This window comes from Otolemur garnettii, unplaced genomic scaffold (assembly GCF_000181295.1).
Source record: "Otolemur garnettii isolate 467f Iridium unplaced genomic scaffold, OtoGar3 scaffold00014, whole genome shotgun sequence".
NCBI classification, from domain to species: domain Eukaryota; kingdom Metazoa; phylum Chordata; class Mammalia; order Primates; family Galagidae; genus Otolemur; species Otolemur garnettii.
This window is the reverse complement of record NW_003852409.1, coordinates 12832839-12844659: the sequence shown is the minus strand read 5'-3', so window position 1 is coordinate 12844659 and position 11821 is coordinate 12832839. Positions and strand designations below refer to the sequence as shown.

The following is an 11821-nucleotide window of genomic DNA, read 5'->3' as shown; positions in this document are numbered from 1 at the left end:
GGGTCTTTGGTTGGATGAGGCCCACTCCCATTATGGAGGGCAATCTGCTTTACTCAGAGTCCATGGATTTTAATGTAAATCCCCTCCCAAAACACCCTTACAGAAACATCTGAATAATGTTTGACCACGTATTTGAGCACTATGGCTCAGCCAAGTTGACACATAAAATTAACCATCACAATAATCTAGGGTAAGACCAAGAAGAAAAGAAGACACAATGTTATGAATAAGGGAGAACCTTATTAACGATAGATATTAAAAGCTAATTAAGTTCTAATTGTTACAACTTAATAAAAAGGCAGATAACCCAATTAAAAAATAGGGACAGCCTTCAAAAAGACTTATTTCCAAAGAAGATATACAAACAGGTACGAGCACGTGAAAAGATGCTCAACATCACTGGACATTAAGTAAATGCGAATCAAAATCACAACGAGATACCACTTCACAGCCACTACAATGGCTATAATTTTTAAAAAAGGAAAATAACAATTGGTGAGGATGTGGTGAAATTGGAACCCTTATACATTGTTAATTCAGGGTAAAATGGTACAACTACTTTGGAAAACAGTTTGGGAGTTCCTCAAGAGTGAAGCACTTTTGAGTTAAGCACAAAAGGATGCAGCAGTTCTATGAGAGAATTGAAAACATGTTTGTACAATAGCATGTACCTGGCAGTGTATTCATCATAGTCCCCAACTGGAAACAACCCAAATGTCTGTCAATAGATAAATGGATAAACAGGTGCAGTCTGTCCACAGGATGGAATAGTATTTAGCCATAAAATGGAATGAAGTTCTAATACGCATGCACACTACAATATTAATGAATCTTGAAAATATTACACTAACTGATAAAAGCCAGACACAAAGGCTACATGTATGAGTCCATTGGTGCAAAATGTCCAGAACAGGTAAAGGTATGGAGGCAGCACGTAGAAATGGAAAGAGATAAAACAAGCTAATAACACGAGGAACAGGCCCTCCCCTCTGTAGAGTAGTGTTAAGATTCCACACTGTCCCCATCATGGCCCAGATTTGATTTCTGCTCAGGGAGCCAATCCTTCAGAAATGGTTTCTGGAAGATTCCTGGATCAATTCCCGTAAAAAGGCTGCTGTCAGAGAACAAAAGCGTTTCCAGAAGTTAAAAACACAAATGGAAAAGCAAATTCAGGGTAACTGCTGAAAGACCAATCGAATGACCTAGAAGATAAGTTCAGGGAACCATTAACAAAGACAAAGGGACAGTGGCCACATCCACGCTCACAGCCACCAGCTGTGAGAAAACCCAGAGAAAACCCAGAGCTGTCACTTGTGTGACACAGGCACCTCTGTTGAGTGGTCCTGCAATGACCAGAACCTGAGACTCTAAAAAAAATGGAGAATCCTGGGAATCTTCCAGACCCTTATCAATAGCAGTGCCGGGAGAGAAGATGCAGGGTCCTGCCAATGTGTGGTCTCCCATCACGTCAGTGTCTACAGGTGACCTCACCACCCAAGCTGTGTGACCACTGCCCTCTCCTACTGCTTCTCTTGTGTATTTCATTGGCATTAAACTAACTGATTAAAGTTAGTCAGTTAACTAGTTAATCAGGTCTCAAGGCTGAAGAGGCCTAGATTCTAACATCTCTGTGTACTGACTTTCATTTTCCATTGCTTGTAGGTTTCGAGGTGACCAATCCAAGTTCAGGGCTGTCCTGGGGTCCTCTAGTTGAAAGCACTGGTGACCTTTCTATTAGAAAGTTTTTTTGTTGCTCAGTCATTCCCTTAGTCTCTTGTATACGCCATCTTTGCTCCTCTTGTCTCTGTTCCTTTACTGACATTTTGTTATTTTTGTGGGCTTTTTGGAAGAGAGAAAGAGGCCAGGTGTGGTGCCTCATGCTTGTAATCCTAGCTATCCTAGCCCTCTAGGTGGCTGAGACAGGTGGATCACGTGAGCTCAGGAGTTTGAGACCAGTTTGAGTGAGATGGTGAGACCCATCTCTACTAAAAAGGTATAAAAATTAGCCAGGCATGGTGGCACATGCCCATAGTCCAAGCTACTTGGGAAGGTGAAGCAAGAGGATCCCTTGAGTCCAGGAGTTTGAGCCATGTTATCCTACCACACTCTAGCCTAGGGCAACAGAGTGAGACTGTCAAGAGAGAAAGAAAAGTTATGACTAATCTGCCATAATTACTCAAAAGTTATTATAATTGTAAGTTTATGCAAGTAACCATATGAAGAATCTCTGAAAAATGTTTAACATGAAGAAAGGATATCTCCACCAGAATACTTTGCTTTTCTTACCCATTTCTCTTAATCCCTTGACAATTCTATAAAAATGGACTTAATGAACTGGTGGTTTTCAAATTTTTTTTTTTTTTTTTTTTGTGGTGTACTGGCATCATAATTCACCTAGCTTGAAACTCTTGAGTTCAAGCAATCCTCTGGCCTCAGACTCCCTTCAGGATCATAGAGCAATGTGATGAAGAACCTAGGAATTAAATGAGTCTTGTTATTTTTAAAAAAAGTCTTCAGTGTTGCAAAAAAAAAATAAAAGGAACAACTTTATTCCAATGGAATTTTAAAATTACATAGAGTAATTCCTAGAAAAATACAACTGACTCAAGAAGAATTAGAAAACCTAAATAATTTTGTACCCATCAAAGACACTGAATCAGTTAAAAAAACAAAACAAAACAAACAAAAACCCTTCCAACCAAGACAGTTCCTGGCTTGGTTCTACCAAATATTCAAGCGATAGCTAATGCTAAACTTGAACTATTTCAAAGGACAGGAAAAGAAAACCTATGGTGGAGGGCAGAGTATTACCTTGAATCCTAAATTCTGGGTGTGATTTTGAGCCTGTCAATTGGATACCTGACATTTGAGTCAGAACTGGGTTTTGTAGGGTGAGGGAATGGAATGCAAAACGTCCATTTCTCTTTTTGCAACAGCTTTATTGAGATATAATTCATGCACCATACAATTCACTCCTTCCCATTTAAAGTGTACAATGCAGTGGTTTTTGGTATTTTCACAGGGTTGTGTAACCATTATCACAATCAATTTTGGAATGTTTTCATCGCCTTCAAAGAAACCCTCTACCCTTCAGCCATTACAGTCCTTTCATCTTCCTCTCCTCAACCCCGGCTCTAGGCAAACACTGATTGTTCTTTCTCAGTATTTGTCTATTCTGGACATTTCATGTAAATGAGATTACATAATAGGTGGTCATTTGTTAGCCTCTTATAAGCCCAGGGTGGCCTTCTAGGTTCTTAAATGTGGCCTTTTAATTTAATCCAAATTTTATAGAACAAAAGCTTTTACTTTTATTAATACAGTTTTGTTTATCTTTTATATTTTTATTTTTAAACATGTTTAAAATACCAAAGAATAAAATAAGTTTCAACAAAATCATCCTCCCAGATTGACCAGTATAATTAAAATATTAGTGAGCATGAGGGATGAGCTGACAGCTGCTACACTTATGATTTAGTTCTAACTTCCCCCATCTGACTGGTGCTGGTACCGCAGCAGGTTACTGAGGCTGGTTACTGAGAGTTTATGATGGTCGAGTACACCTGTCATCTGCTCTTGACAATCGTGTACTATGTTTCTGTGTGAAGTGGAATTTGGAAATAGTTGCACAGCTCCACAGCATTTTTTAATTTTGTCTATTTAATAGCCCAACATGTCAAAGAAGACCAAGAGAACTCTGAGAGAACAAAATTTTTTATGAGGCTTGAGAATTACAATATTATCTTGTTTCTGCTAAAGGTGTGATGATTTTCTTGCTTTGTGATACTGAAATGTCAACATTAGAGAAATTCAATGCTCATCAGCATTGTTACACTCATAAGGACCACATATATTTTACATCAGAGGGAGAGGCATGAAAGGTATTGGAGAAATTAAAAGATGAAGTGCAAAACCAAGGACAATTCTTTTATGCAGCAATAAGACCTAGAAATAATGCTGCTGAATGCTCTCATTTTCTTTCCAATTTATAAGGTAGCTTATATACTCAGGGAAAAGGGAAAGCCATTCAGTGATGTGGACGTTGTGAAAGCATGTGTTGTTGAAATGGTAGGATGCTTAGACTCCAGTAATGTTTCAAAGTACAACTTCCTCTTTCATGAAGAACCGTAACTGATCAGCAGCATGAACGAATTCATGAAATACTTCACCTTAACAGAACAAATTCATGAAATACTTCAAAAGGAAAATATGTGTTTTCAATCACTTTTGGTGAATCAGCTACCGACTCAGTGCAGGTTTTATACTTTGTTCAGGTCATAACAGAAGATTTTCTTTGCTATGAAGAGTTACTCGCTTTGGGAATACTTGCAAACGACATGGGGAACGGATATCTTCAGTACCTTTCAAGGTGAATGTCGTGAAGTTAATCAAAATTTGGTAAATGTAGTGAGTGTATTTATGCCCGTGAAGCAGATTAAAGAAGTATTAACAGATCCAGCTCGTTTCTTTTCTTTTCATTGTATCTTGTATCAGCAAAAATCTCTGTGCTAAAGCTACTACTTTAAGTGACACTTCAGAACAAGTTATAAGTATTGTTAACTATATGCATGCAAGTGCAACGTGGATGCATCCGTTTCATGCTGAAGTTGAATGATGAAAATATTCAGTGTGGATGTGGCAACTGCAGGGAAAGGTGTAAGCCAAAGTTTTATCTCTATGAGAACAGATAGTTCAATTTTATGAAGTGGGGAATCAGCAATGTAAATTATTGAAAGATGATTTCTGTAGGAATGAAGCATTTCTATGTGATACCATGTCAAATCGAAACAACTTGAATATTTCTTTCCGAGGTAAAACTAAATCTATAGGTGACATGTGGCAACAAAACTATCTTTTGCTATCTTTTCAAAAAACTATCTTTTTTCAAAACACTACTTCAAAAGGAAATTTTGGGTGAACGTTTTCCCCAGTTAGCAGAGTTCACTGATGAGTAGGATGATATATGGTGATTGTTTGAAGAATATGCAGCTGTCACAGACCTATTAAGTAGAGAATCCAAAGACAGGTTCCCTGACTTTGAGAATCATGACATCATACTCAAATTAGCATTTCAGGCTCATCTAGTTGACATCACTACGGCACCTAAATAACAACAGCTGGAATTCATTGAGCTCTCGCTAGATAACATTTTAAAGTCAATGTTTGATCCTAAAGCAGATGAAATTAAAATATGGAAAAATGCAGTCTAGAATACCCATGTCTTCAGGATCATGTGGGAAAAATGCTTTCTTTTCTTTTCAACCACTTATTGCTGTGAATCTACATTCTCCTACCTAACCCACATCAAGATGCCCCTACGGTCCAGATGACTGACACCCATCGTAGAGGATCAACTGTAACTGTGGACCTCCATGCTGCAACCAAATATTCCAATACTTTCCAATAAAAAGCAGGCACAACAAAGTCATTGAAAGATTGGTTAACTGTAAAAACAACAGCTTTCATTTTTCTAAATTACTAAGTGTGTAGTAGTTAGATTTTTTTTTTTTTTTTTTGAGACAGAGCCTCAAGCTGTCCCCCTGGGCAGAGTGCCGTGGCATTACAGCTCACAGCAACCTCCAACTCCTGGGCTCAAGCGAGTCTCTTGCCTCCGCCTCCCAAGTAGCTGGGACCACAGGCGCCCGCCACAACACCCGGCTATTTTTTGGTTGCAGCCGTCATTGTAGGTTGGCGGGTCCGGGCTGGGGATTTGAACCCGCCACCTTAGGTGTACGTGGCTGGCGCCTTAGCCGGTTGAGCTATAGGCGCCGAGCCTAGTAGTTAGATTTTTATAAAATAATGTATATTTTAAAGTACCTCTAATTGAAGTGTCTTGAATGTGGCCCTATTTGATTACAGATAAATGAAATCAGCCTTCCAACATGAACAGTGTCCCCACCCCTGTTCTAAGCACAATGATTTTGCGGTTTATCCGTGTTGTAGCAGACATCAGTACTTAGTTTTCTCAATGATTGAATAATATTCAGTCTTCCTATGTAGATCAACTTCCTAAGGAAAAGAAACAGAATGAGGTTTACTGCACAGTATCGTTTATGCAGATGGTACATTTTTTTCAAAAGCACACCTATGTAACAAAAATGCATGGGCTGGGAATTTCCAGACCTGAGCGTGGTCATGGATTGGCTGACACGGTGCAGCTGTGCACAGGAGACAAGATGATACTATAGGCAGAATGAGAAATTGGGCCTGGAACTTGAACTTTTGATCCAGGTTCTGCAGAAGGCAGTTTTGGTCATTATAAGGAATCATGGAAGACTTTCTGATGGTGGTGCTGGGAATAGAAAAGGCTTTTTGTGGCCTGGCAGGACTTTGCCTTGGCTAGGCAGAATTCCATGCTCCATGGAACTGAACAGAGTTGGGAACCTTACCCTGGACCCCATGTTATCTGGTATCCATTATTGCTAATGTGTCTTTCCACTTTCTCACAGTAAAATATTACTTTTCTGCAATGTGTGTGTCAGAGTATTTATTTTTGTTAAAACTTCCATTCTTGCCAGAAGAACATACACAAAATAGACTTGACCTAGAATCTAAGGTGGGGAGGAAAATGAAGTTAGGGATAGATTCAGGGAAAATCTAAGATTGGGTTTTGCACAGACTGATAATGAGTGTTCCATAAAGCAAGAAATATCAATTTACGTGCACCTAAGTTACTTAAAATTCTACAATCAAAATAATTTCCCAATAGAATAGTATAGTGCATGTAAAACATAGATAAAACATAATGAATATCATTAATCTCTAACCTTCAAAACGATCACTGCTAATACACTAGTTTTGGCAGACACATTATATCAGTGTTCAAGGATGGATCCATTCGGTCTGTATTAATCAAGGTCCAGTCAGAAAGAGAAATCATACTAGCTTTTTAAACAGATGAGCACCCACGGAGCTGCTGGGGGACTGGGGAAGCAAAAAGGGAGTGCCAAGAAACGGCTACAAACCCTGCAGCTGGAGTTGCAAAGAATAAGGGCTTCAGGTTGTCAGAAAGTCTCAGGTGAGGGGCCTCCCAGAGCTGCGACCCATCCTTGAGAAAGGGGTTCTGCACAGCTGCTGCTGGTCCCTTTGAGCACCATGATGAGACTGGTTATGGGAGCCCTGCAAAAGCTGGAAATTCAAACCAACTTTGCAACTGTAAGGATGAAGTGGAATTACACTTGAGGGCAAGCAGACCACTTAGCTTGTAGAAGTTTGGGTTATAGCCGAGAGACAAGATACTGGCACATGGCCCAAACTTATTTTACGCCAAATGGTAAGAGATCGTTTAATTTTAGGAAAAAAATGTAATTTTCCCCTGCTTATATTCTTATATCAACCTCCCCCCCGCCCCCCGACTGCTGTCCTGTGGTTCAGTTCTGGCACCAAGAATGCAGAGTTAGTGCAGACCCCACAAGTTAGACGGCATGGTTCACAAGGGCACGGACCACACTTCAGGCCAACAGGCTGTAAACACCAGGCCTTCTGACAACCCCCCTCAGCTTTTATAATTTGCTAGAATGTCTCACAGAACTCAGGAAAGTGCTATCCTTACTATTATAATAGTTTTATGTAAAGTTTACAAATCAGGAATATCTAATGAAGACACATGGTGTGAGGTGTGGGAACCTCCCCAAAGGCAGAGTTTCCATGGCCTCTCCTCATGGAATCCCACATCTCCCTCCTAACATGGCCGCTAGGAAGCTCCACTGGTAGGGTGTCCAGACCTGCTTTTCAACAATTTGTCCGGTGTCCCACGGCGTTTTAAAAAAGTCCTGATTTTTGGAAAGAATACAGGAATGGGCAGGAGAACAGGAAGGGAATATACGGTTTTCAGCTGCCATGAGGCTATTTCACCAGAATATGAGTTTTGTATTATTTTTGTTAATTTTATAATGTTAAACTGTAATAATAACAATTGCTGAGAAGTGATTATGGAGAACTGCTTATCAAAGTTTGCATTGTTGTCAGGCCCTGCCCTGCCCCACCCCACCCCATGTTGTCCCGCCTTACTGATGTTAAAATCTGGTCACCCTATCCACTGGGTTTCCATGTCCAGGGTTTTTATTGGGGTTTCACTGTGTAGGCATGATTGAGTTCAATCTCCAGCCCCTCTGCTTTCCCTGAAGGAGGGGCTAGCACAAAGATCTAACTTTCTTTTTCTCTTTTTTTTCCAACCTTCTAATCATATGACCAGCCTCCCTTCTGAGTCATCTCTTTTTAAAAACTCAGTGACCCAATAGGCTCATGAAGAACAAAGACACTCCCACTACCTGGGAAATTATGAGGACTTAAGTCTCTCTCAGGAACCAGGGGACAAGGCAAAATTATTTTTCAACTGCTTGCAAAATAAGAGAAAACTATGTTATTAAATTCCTGCCCAGGTATATTTGATAGAACATAAGTTCTCATTCCAAGTTTTAGAAACATGTAAGATAATAGAAAATTAGTGCTCAAAAAGTCCCATGAAGCCATTAGCCAACATGAATAAACTAGTTCAGAACATGTGTGAGTATTGTTCCAAAATTTACTTCTTTCTTTTCATTCCTTTCTCTCGCTCCCTCTCTTTCTTTTTCTCTCTCTCATTTTCTTTCTTTTTCTCTTTCTTTCCTTTTTTTTTTCCAGACAGAGTCTCCACTCTGTTGCCCAGGCTGGAATTCAGTGGTGTTGTAATAACTTACTGCAATCTCGAACTGCTGGGCTCAAGCTATCTCTTGCCTCAGCCTCCAAAGTAGCTGGGACCTCAGGCATGTCCCACCATGCCTGGCCAATTTTTTCTGTTTGTGGAAGAGACAGGGCCTCACTCCTGCTCAGGCTAGTATTGAACTCCTTGCCCCAATGGATCTTTCAGCTTTGGCTTCTCAGGGTGATAGCACTACAGGCATAAGCCACCATGCCTGGCCCCAAATTTATTTTTATATGGAGTTTAGAAACCCATTATTCTTAAAGAGATAATCTCCCCTAATGGTTATTAGTTACCCCATACAGTTTACAAAATTTAATAGTGATAATCCAGTAATAATAATAATAACTGGCATCTGGCAGTGCCCATAGCTCAGTGGGTAGGGCACCGGCCACATACCCCGAGGCAGGCAGGTTCAAACTTGGCCCAGGCCAGCTAAAACAACAATGACAACTACAACTAAACTATAGCTGAGTGTTGTGGCAGGTGCCTGTAGTCCCAGCTACTTGGGAGGCTGAGGCAAGAGAATCACTTAAGCCCAAGAGTTGGAAGTTGCTGTGAACTATGATGACATCATGGCATCCTACCCAGGGTAACAGAGTGAGACTGTCTCCAAAAAAAAAAAAAATGCAAGAAAAAACTTCATTATTTATGAGAAAAGAAAAACCAATAAAATAGAATAATTTTTAAAAGTTTATATATCTTGCCTAAAGTCTGTGGGTGATTTTATTAGTTCATTTGACAATCCCTTGGTCAGTGTCCAATGCCATGGTCTATGCTGGACAGAGAATATAAGATGATTCACACACGGTTTCTGTATAGACTGAGTATTTAGCCTGGGAGAAAAAGATTCTTGTTATAAACTGGAGGCATAATGAGGTCTTACTCTTCAATATATGGTTTAATGCATTATGGTAAGAAGTACTCTTATGGAATGATAGACAGTGGCTAGAAACTGTTTATAAGAATTTGGTGACATGAAAAATGTCACATACAGGGTAATGCAAAAGGAAAGTTAAAAATGGAATGGAAAAAATCCTATTATCATATATGTAAATGAGAAAACCCTACTATCAAGCACAAGAAAAGTGCATCATTTGGGTTGTTAATGTTTTTTCCTTAGAGCATGTGTATTGCATTCAAACTGTGGTTTTCAAACTCCCAGGAGACAGTGTAAGCCAGTGGGTGTATGAATCATGCCCCCTCTCTGCGCCTCGGATTCATTGCCTATACAATGAGAAGAGTGTACCTGTTCTCAGCTCGCATGTAGGGTTGGGTCCAAAGGTATGTGCCCTATGCCCTCCTCCAGGAAGGGGATGACTAGGCTTAAACAAAGTCCTTTTCTGAGTCATTTCTAGATATGCCTGGTAGAAAACAGTCAACACATAAGAAAAAAAATTCCCGCTGGTCAGGTTGTTCCTGGACTTTCTAACAATTCTTTATTCTCACTGCCAGGTTACCCTTTCCCTACTGCTCCTCCCGTGGATCCGTTTGCCAAAATCAAAGTGGACGACTGTGGAAAAACTAAGGGATGCTTTAGGTTGGTAGAACTACAAGTTGGATAACTAAGGATGAGAAACAGATGTACTTCTCAGGGTAATATTTAAATTGCATGCAGTTCCTTCTAATCAGGGGCCCATACCCCTTCATAACTTCAGCAGGGTACGTACTGGGCCATGTCCTGGCCCATTGGCTTTTCTTTCACTTTGTTCCTTTCATCCTTTTCACCCTAGTTCCATGTTGCCTTGATCTTCCATCTCTTCCTGGCCGCCCAGGGTGTCCCTGCCAGCATAGTAGCATATTCTTACCTCTTTCCTCAATCAAAACTCCGCCCCCGTGTCCTGTTCCTTCCATCTGAGTGTAAATGCCCCACCCATGGTTGCAATTTTCTGTCATCCTGAGAGTGGTGTGATACAGTGTTCCTCCAATTTAGCCCTTGCCCATCTGAAAGGATCCTTAAAACCTATGTAAGAAAAAATTTTAAGTTCTGTTTTAATTCCAGAGATGGTCTTTAGAAAGATAAATGTGTGCATAATCTCACTACCTGGATGACCACCTTATACTGCTGTATGTTTTAATGTCTGAATTTGTGATTGTATTAGCAGCAAGGAGCCAAATAGAACAAATAAATAAATAATGCATTCATTCATGCTCAGCGAATACCAGATGAGGGTATTCACTGCTGCATTGTATAAATGAGGGGTCTGCAGCAGTTCAAACAGAAAGAAGTGGAGGAGAGTTAAGCCATCATGTTCCAGTCAGTGATAACACCATGCTCAAGTGTTAAGACCTAAAGACCCTGCACGGAACAGTCAAATGTAACCACAGGCGTAGAAGCAGAAATGTGCTACAATCTGGTACATGAATGCTGTGAATTTCAATGTTCCTGGTTTTTTAGTTTATGTTTAATTTATAAATTTGTGTTAGTTTGATTTGTAAGTAAAAAAGAGTTAATATACATTTAATTAGCAAAAACAATTGAAATTACTGACTCAAAGAATCCTTTTCCTCTAAAGGGGATTTAGAAATCATTCCATAATAACTGATGTTTTTAAAACTCTAATGCAGGGAACACTGGCTGGGAGTTTGGGGGCCCAGACTCAAGTCTTGTTGCAGCCACTGACTTCCTGTGCAACCTCAGGGGAGCCCCTTCCTATCTGAGGACCTCAGTTCATATGTGGATAAAGTGGGTCCAATCCCCTCCAAGCTTCCTCCTAACTAAAGAAAACTGTGTTTCTAAGGTCCCAGGGAGCAGAGATCTAATTTATTTAATCATATTGTGTATCATCCAGCTGGATTTATGGCAGATGTTCTCTGACTGTATTTTGAATAAGCAGTAATGTCTCTTTTGCTGTACCTTCTAGATATGGCAAGCCAGGCTGTAATGCGGAGACCTGTGACTACTTCCTTAGCTACCGGATGATAGGGGCTGACGTGGAATTTGAGCTGAGCGCAGACACAGATGGCTGGGTAGCAGTTGGATTCTCTTCAGACAAGAAAATGGTAAGAGGCAAATCAAGGTAAACACTGATTTTTTTTTTATTTTGTTTGTATACATTTTTATTTTTATTTTTACTTTTCTTTTTTTTTCTTTTTTTTTTTATTAAATGATAGCTGTATACATTAATGCAAACATGGGGT

At 39.9% G+C, this 11821-nt stretch overlaps 1 protein-coding gene across 1 annotated transcript in view; it reads left to right on the top strand.

Moving 5' to 3' along the window:
- FRRS1L (ferric chelate reductase 1 like) overlaps window positions 1-11821 on the top strand; it is a 26848-nt gene that overhangs the window by 6437 nt on the left and 8590 nt on the right. The window contains 2 exon segments of the mRNA XM_003804015.3: window positions 10136-10220; window positions 11545-11683. Of these exon segments, the coding sequence (XP_003804063.1) occupies window positions 10136-10220; window positions 11545-11683 (224 nt within the window).